The sequence below is a fragment of the Gossypium arboreum genome, chromosome 10 (genome assembly GCF_025698485.1).
Source record: "Gossypium arboreum isolate Shixiya-1 chromosome 10, ASM2569848v2, whole genome shotgun sequence".
Lineage (NCBI taxonomy): Eukaryota > Viridiplantae > Streptophyta > Magnoliopsida > Malvales > Malvaceae > Gossypium > Gossypium arboreum.
Window position 1 is genome coordinate 3,381,853 of NC_069079.1, and position 14,948 is coordinate 3,396,800.

General features: G+C 31.0%; 2 protein-coding genes across 2 annotated transcripts; one reads left to right on the forward strand and one right to left on the reverse strand.

Moving 5' to 3' along the window:
• Positions 1-6,837: 6,837 nt before the first annotated feature.
• LOC108487018 (peroxisome biogenesis protein 7) lies at positions 6,838-9,007 on the reverse strand. Its single transcript, XM_017791218.2, has one exon. It carries the CDS (start codon positions 8,878-8,880, stop codon positions 7,927-7,929), a length of 954 nt encoding a protein of 317 aa, XP_017646707.1. The 5' UTR covers positions 8,881-9,007; the 3' UTR covers positions 6,838-7,926.
• Positions 9,008-11,062: 2,055 nt separating this feature from the next.
• LOC108489493 (uncharacterized) lies at positions 11,063-12,236 on the forward strand. Its single transcript, XM_017794085.2, has one exon. It carries the CDS (start codon positions 11,219-11,221, stop codon positions 11,732-11,734), a length of 516 nt encoding a protein of 171 aa, XP_017649574.1. The 5' UTR covers positions 11,063-11,218; the 3' UTR covers positions 11,735-12,236.
• Positions 12,237-14,948: the final 2,712 nt, after the last annotated feature.

A 14,948-nucleotide genomic window follows, 5' to 3' on the forward strand; every position in this document is an offset into this window, starting at 1 on the left:
GCATTACCACCTAAATTGCAAAAGATGCATGATGTGTTCCACGTATCTATGTTACGTCGGTATCGTTCGGATCCTTCACATATAATTTCACCGACAGAAATTGAGCTACAACCGGATATGACTTACGAAGAAGAACCGATTAAGATTTTAGCTCGAGAGGTTAAGCAACTAAGAAATAAAAGTGTCGCTCTCGTGAAAGTATTGTGGCAAAAGCACGGGGTAGAAGAGACTACATGGGAACCTGAGGAAACTATGAGAAACCAATACCCATACCTGTTTACCGGTAAGATTTTCGAGGACGAAAATCCTTAAAGGGGGGGAGAGTTGTAATATCCCGAATTAAAGCCTAATTGGAATAGTGGTTTCGTGACCACAAATATAAGATAAAAATAATTATTTTAAAATTATTTTGAGATTTATGATATGATTGCATGATTGTGTGAAAATTTCGTGATGAAATTCTATGCATAAAGTGCTTAAGTTGAGATTAGGGACTAAATCGAATAAATTGCAAAACTTGCATTCTAGAAGTTTTTAGTATGAAATTGCTTTGAAATATTAATTAGGAGGTCTTAAATGGTAATTTGACCAATTTTAAGTTCATGGACAAAATTAGGACATGGAAGGAATTTTGGAAAGTTTAGTAGTAAGGGCATTTTGGTCATTTGGATATTAAATGAAATAAAAATAGGAAAAATAACCCAAAATGATCATCTTCTCCATATTGTTCTGCCGATTTTGCTCTCCTCCATAGCTGGGGTTTCTTCAACTTTCAAACTTCATAGGAAGTGATTTCAAGCCCGTTTTTAATGATTTTATGTTTTGAAATCCGGTAGCTCGATTTAGCTTATGTTAACAATAATTCAACCTATGGTTCATATTTGGAAAAATACCCATAGGTGAAATTTGTGTATTTTGGTGTTTTATAACAGAATATAAGGTTTTAAATTTTGTTAGACAACTTGTGCTACTCGGTTTGAGTAAAAGCAGTAAAAAATTAATCGGTAAAAATATTTATTAGTCATAAATACATGTTAGAGTGAGAATTTGATGTTGCCATAGAAGGTAAAAATGAATAGAATGTCATAAAACATAATAATAAGGGATGGAGTTTAATTCCCGAGCCTAGGGGCAAAAGTGTAATTATACAAAAGTTTAGGGGCAAAATGGTAATTTTGTCAAAGTTCGTATTAAGGACTGTTTTAATGAATGTATGTATTAAATAAGATTAATTTGGTATTATAGATCAAGAGAAACGGGATTCAAGTCGTGATCGGGGAAAAACAAAGTTCTGAGGAATAGGCTCGATTGTTAAAAATTTTGTACCGAGGTAAGTTCATGTGTAAATAAGGTAGCATAATTGTTATTTTTAATTTATTGATGTTAAATATATGATATGCTGATTTTTATCATGAAATATATGCTTTGTGGTTATTTTCGAATAAAATGCAAATTAAGTGTATTATTTGTTAAATATAAAGTGCTACCGAGTATTGGTTTCGGTATTTTACGGAATATGGCAAAGAGACGTGTTCGAGGAAAATCCCGTTTGAACCTTAGGAGTAGATTAGGATACATGTCACTAGGATGGTTGAACATCCGAACTCGTTGAGTTGAGTCCGAGTTCACTTATGGATGTGGAATGTCCGAACTCGTTGAGTTGAGTCCGAGTTCGTGAGATGTAACTAGGCATCCGAACTCGTTGAGTTGAGTCCGAGTTCACTTATGGATCTGACGCCGAGCTCGTTGAGTTGAGTCCGAGTTCACTTATTGGCGGGTTACATGGTAGCTTGGCTACAAATATGGCACTTATGTGCAAATTATCCATGTATTCGAGTTATATTCCGATGTGTTCAACGGGTAAAATTTCTAGTGAAATGGAAGAACACTTAAGATGCAAGTGACGTATTGGTAAGTATTGTGAAATGGACACTTTGGACAGGTATGTACTTAACCCTCGGGTTGAAAATAGATACAACAACGATAAGGTGGTAAGATGATGAATGATGTTTAAAAATGTGATATATGTTTTGGTGATACCATGCTAAGATTGTTTGGTATAATTGTATGGTTATGTTACTTGTTATTTGCATATGAACTTACTAAGCATTTATGCTTACTCCCTCCTTTTCGTTCATTGTAGTTTTAACAAGCCGACTTGAGAATTGGGATAGGTCGAAGACTCGTTCACACTATCCGAAGGCCTAAATTGGTAAAATGGCTTGTGTGTTTTGAATGTGGCATGTATGGCAAAATACTCACTTTATGTAAATGATCTTATGATATGGCTATGGTTTGGAAAGAAAAGGGTTTGTAAATGATTAGCCATTGGAATGGCCAATCTAAGTCATATTTGATGTTATGTATGTTTAAAATGCTATTTAGTCCATGAAAATCCTTAGTAAAGTGAAATCTGCCATAAAACAGAATCTGACAGCAGCAGTAATGTAAATTTGAAAAATCACTAAAAATGGTAGAAATGGAATTAAAAGATGAGTAAGTTATGAAATTTAATCTTAATGAGTCTATTTTCATATGGATTGAACAAAACAGGTATATGAATTATATTTTATGAGATATTTGAATTTTTGTGAAACAGGGCCAGAGTGATTTCTGGATCCCCTGTTCTGACTTTATAAATTCACCATAAATTGTACCAAAATAGTTAGGTGGTGTATTTTATATTCTTAGAATCCTTATTGAGTCTAGTTTCAGGAGAAATAAACGGCATAGTTATTGAAACTCTGTAAAGGGAGATATATGATTTGTAATACACATAGGTCAGAGCTGTTGAACCCTGAAACAAGGGAGACTTTAACTAATAAACTGTACTAATTGGCCAGACCAAAAATTCTAGAAAAAAATTAGTAGATAGATATATGAGTCTAGTTTAAGGAAAAATTTACGGAATTGGATTTCGAGTTTCGGAACTGGAGATATGAATTTTTAAGTAACTGTGACGCAGTTGGACAGCTTGTCCGAATTTGTTTAAGTGCTCAAATAAGTTTAGTAATGCCTCGTGCTTGACTCCTGCGACGGTCTCGGGCGTGGGGGTGTTACAATTATGTATTTTGATTTCTTTTTTACGCAATAAATACTTAGATCTTGTTCTCAATTTTGTGTGCTTAATTCTTGGTTTAATATTTCTAGATTATTAATCCATGTTTGATGTACTTGAATAGAGGAGGAAAAGTCTCTGTTTAAGAGTAGATCTAGTATAATTGAGTGGAGTTGCATGCAATCCTAGAAATAAGACGACATAAATCTATCGGATTAGAGTCAAATCTAATAGGGAGATCTATAGATCGAGTTAATGCGACAATAGGGGTTTTAATTAGAAAGAAATTCCAATTGATCAACCTAGAGTCAGTTAATTTTAATCTTGAAAGAGATATTAACATAATATAGAGATCTTTACAAATCAAGATACTAAGTGAAGAGATTGTTTAATTTAGATTGATAATGACAGATGAAATCTAGGCGGATTCTTTTATGGGTATTGTTTCACTTCTTGGTTGTTAATCGTTTGTTTTCCTGATTCATTCTTTGTCGTGTTCTTTAGTTAAATAATTTAGTTAATTTTAGTTTTAATCAATTACTCAAATTTGTTAGTTAAATAATAGAAAGACGATAATTACTAGTATTTTTAGTCTTCATGGAAACGATATCTTTGCTCACCGTAGGCGATACTATTAATTGATAAATGTACTTGCCTTTCTCAAATTTTTAGTTGGTTTTATGGACATCATACTTTCTAATTCTTAAGGAGAGGGTGAGAATTTGAGTAATTACGCAAGTAATTGCACTCAAATCTAATTTTAAAATATCATTTTTACACAACTTATAAAATTTATATTATAAGCATGAACACGTATGAGTGTTTGGGATGACTATGATAAAAATTTCTTATATTGTAAATCCTACAAAACTATATTATAAAAATAATGTGTATTTTATAAAGGTATTACAAAATTATATTATTTAAATCCTAAAAATTCTAAATTTATGACCAAATTATGTTTTATAAAAATGCTATAATATATTTATTTATAAAAATTATGGTTAATTTAATTATGTGTCCATGTTATATATTATAAAAATAATATACTTATTCATAAAAATTTTAAAATTTTTTATCATAACTTATTAAAGTTACGAAAAAAATAATATTATTTATAAGAAGTGTTTTGAAAGTTTTGGACAATTTATAATTTTTTTATAAAGGTTATATATTATCAATTTTATATTATTTTATTTAATTTACGTATTATAAAAATGATATAACCTAAGATAAATCTTTGTCCAAATTAAGTTTATATAATTTTTATAATTAAAGCTACAAACTATTTAGACTATGAGCCCAAGTATTATAAGGTCGATATTAATTATGCAAATAGAAAAAAATTTCTTACACATATCGTGAGATATTATACCATTTGAGACAATGATACCAAATACAAGCACCATAGACAACTTACGAGTTTTTTTTAATTTGAGACATTCAAGGGTTTGAAATTTGGTTGAGAAGACATTTATTATTCTAATAAAATATTTCCCATATTAACATCACCTTAGTATAGCATAAAAAAAAGTTGGATCGTACTAGCATGTTGTATATTTCATAACTTCAATCATAGGTGGAATTAAGATAATCCATACTTTGTAGTGTACATGGAAGAATGAGATCTTGATAATCTTAATGATATAGATTCAAATTCAGATGATGATGAACTCGTTCAAAGACCAATAGATGATGAGAAGGAATATATGTTAAATATTAAAGAGGGATAAAATAACAAATATGCACTAGAACAATTAGATAAAATTGCATATGATGTTTACTTTTCTTATTATTTTTATTAATAATCGTATTATCAACTTCTTTTTAAACTAATATAATATATATAATTATTTGATTTTAATTTTGTTACTTACTTAGAAATTACTTTTATTATGCTAATATCTTTTATTGTAATTAATATTTTTAAGAATATAAATTATGTAACTGTGTAATTACAATTTGTACTACCAAATATGAAATAAAAATTACGATGTAATTAAACTTTATTAGCTAAACATGTCTAGAGAATTACAATTTTTATAATTGTAATTACAATAGAGTGTAATTACTATTCTAATAATTATATTTTCATTTAATTATTTTATGATGTCCAAACAGACCAAATCAAGCATACATTTTTAAACCTGACAATTGAAATAACCTATCACATGTTAGTGGTCTTTTAAGGAGATGATCCCCTTAGCAGCCAATAAAGTTAGTTTTTTAAGGTTGTATTTTTATTTTTAAACCACAAATTGGTAATTAAATTATATTATTTTTCGCATCTTGATATTTAAAACTTTTTTATCATAATTGGTACTTAAAGCATATTTTTTTTCAAGTTTATACCTTTGTTACTCATATTGTTAAGCATGTTTTAAAAGAGTATTAACCTACAAATTGATACCTAAATTATGCCCTCTTTTTTTTTTCCATTTTGGTACTTAAACAATTTTTTGTCACAAGTGATTCCGAAATTATTTTTTTTTAAAAGTTAGTACCTTTATTAGTTCAATTGTATGTTAACTGGTTAAGTCTGTTTAAAAAAAAATTATAAATTGACATGTGACAAAAAAGACAAACTATTTTTTTCTTTTTAATTTTTTTATTCTTCACTAGACTAATGGTTGAATCAATCAAGCCACCAATCAACAAATTGATCGGTTTGCATTCATAAAAATAAAATATTTAAAAATATAGAAAAATCAGTTCAATTATTTTTTTAGCTTAGTTCATTTCGTCTGTATCGGTTTATGGGCTAATCAGTTTCAACCCCTATCTTTGAACTAGTACTCTAACTAATTCCCGATATTGTTCTAAACCAATGAAATAATATTTATGGTCCCGTCTCGTAGAGCAAGCAAATGGTGATTTTCGAAAATAAAATTAACCGTCAGCCTCTCAACTTTTAGAGAGCAGATTTCAAGTATTACTAGTATTTCCAATTTGAACATTGGTTCAATTTCTAAAAACATTGACATCAATATAAATTATTAGCTTATTATATATTAAGTAATTTTTATTGTAATGAAATATTTTAATTATATTTTCATTAAAATTAATATTAGTTATCATTACTTGTTAACATAAGAAATTATAAAAAATAATTTATTATATAAAATCAAGGGTGTTAAATACTTTTAATATAAAAATATGAAGTTAATTATGTTGACTTCTAAAATAATTGAATAGACAATGGCCTCACCACCACATGCCTACGATGTCTATTTGCTATCAAATCCACTATTAAAACTCAAAGAAGGTGTGGGTAATATTTATAAATAGTAAACCAAAAGGATGAGATCAAACTTCCCACAAATTCAACATCAACTATAAACGTGTAATTATATAAAATTTAGTCATTTTTATAATTTAAAAAAAATTTTAAAAAAATTAATTAATTACTAACATATCATACTATGATAATTCAACGTTAACACGTCAACAAAATTAACAAATGAAATTTCACAACAAGTCCATCAAGAATGTGAATGTTCCAAGTTTTAATGATTTTACCCATCTTGCAGTTGAGTAGAAGAATGTTCCATGTTCCATTAATTGATTTCATTTCACCAAAATAACAGCAGCATTTAGGAGGAAACCATGCAATATCAATAAGAATCATGATCTTTTTAACACTTGGGAAATTGGGGTCATGCTTGCCACTATTTGTCATATTAACCTCCCAGATTTTCAACCTGCTATGCAACTCATTAACAGTAAATAAAAACAGATTTCATGCATCTTCTACCGTTGCAGCAACAAAGGAAATAGCCTTTTGGGGGTTATAAACCATGTCAAATGTTAAATTTCATTACAATAAACAAAATTAAGATTCAACATAATGGCCTGTAATGCCTTGACTAATATCTACAAGAACAATGAACAAAAAGAAAATGATATCTACAAGAATATATCCTAAAACTTAAAACTTCTAACTGTTATCTGAGGCTCTTCTTGGAAGCCCTTCAAAGTACAATCAAGTCATTGATCAGCAATAGCTTTCCTTGAATGATCTAAGGGTGAGCTACGATTTGATTTCAGTGTACAATAGCTAACTGTATAATGCGTCCTATACTGATACTCCCAAGAGCAACAAATAAGGGCGGAAGGCTTCTTAAAAACCTTATTCAACCAAAGTAAGAAACGGTCTCGCACAGCTCTGCCACTACCTCTAGAAAAGGGTGCCGGGATTGAGCAGCAACCAGTTTAACATAGGGAACAAACAGTCAACCAGTTTAACGTAGGGAACAAACAGTCTCCAGGCTTCACACCTCCTTTCTATACATTTAATAAGGCTTAAATGCAGACATTCAATGTCTAATTTCGATTATTGTGTATATAATTTACTTAAAGTGTAAGAGAAAAAGTTATGAATTGCTTCAAGAATATAGAGGCATTAGACGTTACTATCAGCACTCTGTAAGCCTCATACAGTCTGCTACCTAGCTTATAAAAGACTCGTATGCAAGAGTTAAGTCAAGGTTGTAGAGTTTGTACAAAGGAGACTCTATCTGCAGCCATGACATGAAGAGTTTTGAAGCTGGAAAAAGAATAAAAATGAAAAGCAAAATCGAAACTCCTTCACTTTTATTAGAATTGATATATGGTGGATTGATATCTGATATAATTAGGGTTATTTATTCATCAAGAACACAATGCAATTGAGCAAAGTCAGGTCATATCCAAACCAAATTACAATTAACTACAACAACAGCATCATGTCCTCCATTACCAATCCCCTTCCAAGTATATCATTCACCTATTGGAAAGCCAAAACCATTCCAGTACTCATCTGAAATATGACAATGAAATACACAAAGGGCAAAGAGAAACAATAGAAAGAAGGTAAAAAAACTTCCCTTTTAAGCTGCTCTGGGGTCCATCCCCTGCTGCCAAACGTAAACAAGCTCATCCCATCCAGTACTGGCCATAAGCCCATCAACAAGAACACTGAGATCGACCCCAACAGCAAACTCGGTATGATGATCATACCTTCCAACAAGTGCATCTTCTATCATAAAATCCCACAAACAAACGGTCATATCATACGAACAAGACACAATCAAATTCCTCCTATGCGGTGAAAACTTAATTTTCCTGACAGCATAGCCATGGCCATTAAGGACCGAAACCGGGACCCTATAGTTTCTTACATCCCAAATTTTAATACTCTTATCTACACTTGCACTAGCAATCAGGCATTCATCATATTTATTCCAATCACACGACAATATTTCGTGTTCGTGACCCGGGATTATCATCGTTGAACCGGGTTCCCTAACGTCCCAGATTCTTACCGTACAGTCACCGGACGCCGAGGCGAAAACGTCGGCATGTTTAGGGTTCCACGCGACGGAATACACGCAATACGCGTGTTCACGGAAAGTGCGAAGGGAAGCAGGGCGGTCAAGGGTCCAGAGCTTGACGGAATCGTCCCAGGAAGCGGAGAGGAACGAGTCGCGCCGCGTTGGGTTGTAATCGAGACCGTGGACTTCACGGGCGTGTTCTTTGAGGGAGCGGAGAGGGTTGGAGTGAGGAGGGAGGGCAGTGTCGTAGACTTTGATAGATCCGTCGGCGACGGCAGCGACGAGGACGGAATCATGCGATTCGGACCAGGCTAGATCGTAGACACCATCGGCGGTGTCGTAGGCGATGAGTTCGTTGATGACAGGGGCGTTCGGAGAGAGGTCGATGACGTGGACACGGCCGTTCCCTAATATGCCGAAATTCTGGGCGGTGGCTACGGCTAAACGGGATTCGTAAAAGGGTGAGAACCTAACGGAGTAGCCGTTGAACGGAGTTTTGAAAACGGGCATCGTTGATCGACGATCAAATGAAAGGAATTGGGGTTTTCAAGGATTTGGATGAGGTGAGTGACGTTGCAGAATTGCAGCTCCAATTTTCGATTCCCACAGGGCTCCATGAAGATTCGGTTTTAGCAGAGATTAAATTTTGTACGGGCCCAAGTAGTGGTGATTCAGAAAATGGGCCGGATCCACTGGGGCAAAAGTTCGGATATCTAGGTATCAATTTGGTTGGTCGGGTTAGGCTTAGTTTGGGCCAAAACTTTCGGCCCTTTAGCTTTTACTCATTTGTGTTTAGGGATAAATATCATAACTATACATGAACGTTAATCTAATATGCAGTTTGGTACATAAAGTTTAATTTTGGTTCATTACATAAAACTTTGATTTTGATTCAATTTTATACATTTTAATTAAAATATATATATCAATTTATTTTTATATTAGATAAATATAAGTATTTGTGTATATAATATGTAAACGTAAAATGATGTCGTATTGATTATGATGTTGGTTGTTTATGAAAATTGAATAAATTTAAAATGTCATTGTTACGTATAAAACTATATAAAATCAAAATTCAAGTATAACATTGCACACTAAACCAAAGTTCATATGCAGTTTTGAGATTCATCCTTTTATGTTTATTATTCATGTTAGGTCTAATTCTGCTTTCAATTTGTACTCTTTGCATATTGAAATTTTAATTCAAGAATTTAGTCTCTCCACTTGATTTAATTTGTAATTGAAATTCAATTGATCACTTGTCAAAAGTGTGGTGGAGCGGGATGAATATTTATTTTTTTAATTACATGGTCATTCCATGCAAGATTTTAAACTGGCCACATGATGAACACTTTTTATTTCAAAAATATCTCTAGTTAGTATGAAGGTTTTGCCTTGAATTTTCTAGTGCACTTGCATTCCATTGGCTTTGCTTTAGTAGAAAAAATTCTTCCGGCATGAAATAATAAAACTTATCGTGCATTGTTTATAGTAAACGTGTTATAGTGTGAAGGAATTAATGGATTTTTAGGTATATGAATTTAATGTTAGTAGGGGCAGTTCTATATAAAGAATTTGTATAGGTAGCTGTCTTAGGAGTTAGGGCCCCTTCCCCTTTGCTTTAAATTTTGTGGGGGAACAATGGAGATGGACAACAAATGGGATCGGAGAATGACTGAATGAACCATTTGCTCCTTCTAGTTTGAAATCCACCAGACATATATAAACACACCCTGGACCAGTCCAGCTGCTGGTGCCTGCTCTCCCCCCATCCCTCTCAGCTGCTATACCCCCATATTAAAGGTGGTGATGATGGCCTCACTCAAGCTAAGCTATATGCTGCTACAAGCATCCCTATTGATTAGTTTACACTAATAAAAGGGTTTTGCCAAGACTCTTAGATATATATCAAATGATACATAAGCCATTAACCTTGTATATATAGATATATATATATATATATCATCGTTGTTAACCTTGTTTTCTTATGCCAAATTCTCAATGTATCTATCTCTCTCTATATGTTTTAAACCTTAAAAGAAAGAAACAATGAATATATCATCATTGTTGACCTTGTTTTGTTATGCTAAATTCTCAATGTGGTCACACACTCATTTGATTATTATGGCCCCACCAAAATGAAAGTGAAATTATTCACATCAAATCAAACCATTTAATATCCTCCTTTAAGGGATTTGTTGGATGTTATTTTTTTTAAAATTATTTTCTTGGTATGTCATGATATAGCTTTAGAAAATTCCTGGTTGCCCTGTACAAAGACACTATTGTTTTTAACTTTCCACTATGATCTTACTTGGGATATTGAAAAATGATGTCTCTATATAGATACCATAAGATTCCTCCCTTTACACAATTGGGCATGGAGCCAGTTAGGCTTAGCCTCCTCATATGACAGATGAGATAAGTGGAAAATTTTTGGGCTTGAAAACTACACGTGTCATAAATTGATTGAACCATGCCTATAGACAATGTCTTGACATGAAGGTCTTGTTCAATTGTTGTGGCTTAATTGGAAGTTCCCAATAATGCATTAACATCTGTCACCCATAAGCAACCCTTACCAAAAACCCCAAAAATATTACTGTTCTTTAAGTGAAGTGAATGAAGATGGGGACCCTAAATCATGGGATCTAAAAGGCAAAAAAGTACAGAGTCAGTTGCTATTATTCATATGCCATAGATTTCATCCCAAGCAATTTACCAAAAAAAAAAAAAAAACCCATAAAAATGAAAAAGCTATGACTATATAATAAACCCATCATTAAATTTTTTTCAAGTTTTTTTTTCTTAATCTCTCTATGAGAGAGAGTTTAGAGAAGAGGGCATGAAGAACACCATTAGGTGCTGCATCTCTTGTATTCTTCCATGCGGAGCACTCGATGTGATTCGCATAGTACACACCAATGGCCGTGTTGAAGAAATCAGTGGCTCTAATATCAAAGCCGGTGACATCATGAAGGCTTACCCTAAACATGTCCTCAAGAAACCTTCCTCTCCTTCCCATGATGGGATGGCTCCGAATATCGTCATCGTCCCACCTGAAGCCGAGCTCCGACGTGGGAAGATTTATTTCCTCATGCCGGTCCCTTCGACACCGGTGAAAACCCGGACGACGACCAAGAAGAAAAGAAGGGATCATCGTACTAGTGACAGCAGCATCGGCAACAGCAGCCAAAGCATGAGCAACACCAACGCGATTTCAATGGCGAATCTTTTGGAATCGGATCAGTATTTAAGTGAGATACTTTCGGAGAAAGTGTCGACACAAAGGGATCGAAGAAGAGGACGAGTTGGGGTGTGGAGGCCACACTTAGAGAGTATCTCCGAGACACCAATTTGATGGTTGTTTGCTGTTTATCATCATCGTCGTCAAGTAAGCTGTGATATATTATTGTTAGTAGCATAAAAAGGAAAATGGGACTTACAATTTTCTTCATATTTTGATATGATTCATGGAAAAAAAATCGTTAAGTACATCCATCCATTAGGGTTCCAGGAACAGCTTCCTGTTTGGTTTTTTTTTTTTTTTGGTCCTTTTATTAGTTTTGTGTATAGCTATGCAATTTGTAAGAACTAAACTATTTGAGCTCTAAATCCACGATGATTCTTACAAATACAATGTAAGAATATCAAAGCTTAACTATTGCTTTCTTATACTAATCGCATAATTTTCGAATTCAAGTGTAATTTTAAAATGCTAAATGTCTTGAAAGTTGTAAATTTTCTATTTTAGAGGATAGAACTTACCAACGTCCTTAATTTCGCCTCTGAATGTGTGTATCAATTCAATTGTTTTGAAGTTTAAAGCTTTAAAATAATAAATAAAATTTTGATTTTAATGAGATTGGTAAATAATGGTAGCTTTGGAATATTTGATAGTTTGGACCAGTCGTGTTATAACATTTTGCACATAATTTGATTTGGTATGAAGATAGGGTAATTCTTAGTGTCTTTTCATCTTTTCGGAAAGGAGATAATGCTTAAGGCCATGTTCTTTCAATGATTAATAAATTAACTTTTAACATGCCCATTTCTATCAAGGGAAAAGTATGTGGGGTTTTAAATTTTATATAATATATAAAATTCGTTTAAAATTAATTACGATATTATTGATTTAGTGTATAGATATTATTGTCAGTAGGAGATCGTAGGTTTGAGTGCATTGAAGTACACTATTCTCTTATTTAAGGGTCTAAAGAGACTATAAGTAATTTTAGGCATTGTATAGACAATCTCATCTCCCCAAATAATATCAATTTCTTGCATCTATTGTTTTTTTAAACATCACATGTGTATTTTATTAATTTTAAAATTAAAGAAATTTAAATATTTGATGATTTTGTAAAACAAATTAAATTTTATGTAAATTTTTATATACAAAAACATTTTTATTTAGTTATTTCAAATAAAATAAACTATTCCAACAAAATTCAATAAATTTCATTATATACTTTTTCATATTTGTGTTCTTTTCAGGGTGAAGCCAGGAGGGTGGCATGGGCTCGGTCCCCTAAAATATAAAATTGCATTTTAGGCTTTTGAAAATTTTTAAAAATTTTAAATTAGTAAAGGTAAAATTACACTTTGGCCTCCCTAAAATTATAAAAATTTGATTTAATCCTTTACAAATTATAAAGATATAAACTATAAAAAATTAAAATTTCATCTCCCCTCCTAAAATATTTTTCTAGCTTAGCCTCTGGTTCTTTTATAATATGATATTGATTTTTATTACATATGATATTGTTTTTATGAGAGTTTTATTTATATTTATATATAATATTAAAATTTTTAATTTTAGTTTCAACTTTTCTTATATAAATAACAGTTCATATTAATATTTAATATTCTGTAAATTAATTATTTTTAAATTAAATATAACTTAATTTTAAATACTAAAATTTAATAAAAATCAAACTTTAGTTTCATACTTTAATTATACAAAAAGCAAAGCGGCAAAATTTAATTTAAAATTGAACTAGAGTGAAAAATTTATCTTTAGTTTAAAAGTGCAATGAAAAGTCTTAATAAACTTAAAATATATTTTTATTTTGTTTATATACGTTTTAAAGTAAAGAAGACATAAAATAAAATGGGAATAAATTATATCAGATAATCTTAAAATATATAATTTTAGGCACCAATAATAAAATGTCACATTATCAACTTTTAAAATGTAAAAATTTTATTATACATTTATTCATATTTAATATTTTCTCTAACTTAATTTAACTTTAATTAAACTACTTAATATTTTTATTATTTTTAATTATTGATTTAAACATTTTAAAAATGGTTATGTTTTTTTTTCTGGCATATAGTTTTAACATTTTCTCTCAAAATTTATTTATTTTAATTAAAGTTAAATTATAATAGAGATGATATTGTATGTGATTGAGTGTAGAATAATATTAGTATGTCTTTAAAATTGATGATGGAACATTATTTTATTGGTACCTAAAAACTATATTTTTAGGATCATACTAATATAAGTTATTTCCAACTAAAATTACCTAAATCTATTGTTAAAGTCCAACTATCTATTACCATTTCATTTTTATTACCAACTATCTATTGTTAAAGTCCAAGCATAAAACACATGTTTGAATTTTAATAAACACATTTGTTATAAAGGTTTTATCTCAATTATGAGATATTGTGTGATAATTGTTCATCTCATCCCTTAATTATGTGGTCGAGGGTTTAATCCTCGCTCATAAGAATGGAGCACATTTCATAGTCAGTCATTTACGTTTTTAGAGAACACTTACGATAAGAGAATTAATCATTGTTACTGACGATTGATACCTTAGTTATGACAATAATTAATTAATGTGACTTTGAAAATACCCTAAATTAAAAAAACGAAAGAAAATTATTCACTTTTCTAGAATTTGAAATTGAAGGAAAATATATTAAAAAAAGATGATAATTAATTTACCTGACCAGGAATATCAAGGTATGCAACTTTCCAGGGAAGCAGTTGGGAAATGAGAAGCAAAGAGATTGGGCAGAGTTTGACGAACCCACCTTTGACATTTTTAATATATATATATATATATTGTTAGTCCTTGTATTGATAAATTTTGATATTTAGTTCATGTACTTGAAACGTTAAAATTAAGCACTTTAATTGTTTTGATTTAAAATTTTTAATTTAATCATTATAAGTATTTTTTTGGTCAAATTTTGTCAATTTAACATCTTGGTTAAGTTGTATTCATGTGACGTGTCATTCGTAGGGGCGAAATCAGGAGGTTGGCAGGGTCCCCGGCTCCCCTTAAAATAGAAATTTTTTTAATTAGGCCTTTTAAAATTTTTAAAATTTTAAATTAGTAGAGGTAAAATTACACTTTAGCCCCTTAAAATGATAAAATTTTGATTTAATCATTTAAAAATTATAAAGATAAAGGCTATTGAAATGGTGAAATTGCACTTTTACTATCATAATAATTACAATTTAATTTCAACCCCCTAAAAAAAATTTCTAGCTTCGTCCTTAGTCATATGATTGATGAAAAATAAACATATTAAGTTGACGAATTCTAATAGAA

Coding starts and splice junctions, on each gene's coding strand:
- LOC108487018 (XM_017791218.2), bottom strand. CDS start 8,880: ATGCCCGTTTTCAAAACTCCGTTCAACGGCTACTCCGTTAGGTTCTCA.
- LOC108489493 (XM_017794085.2), top strand. CDS start 11,219: ATGAAGAACACCATTAGGTGCTGCATCTCTTGTATTCTTCCATGCGGA.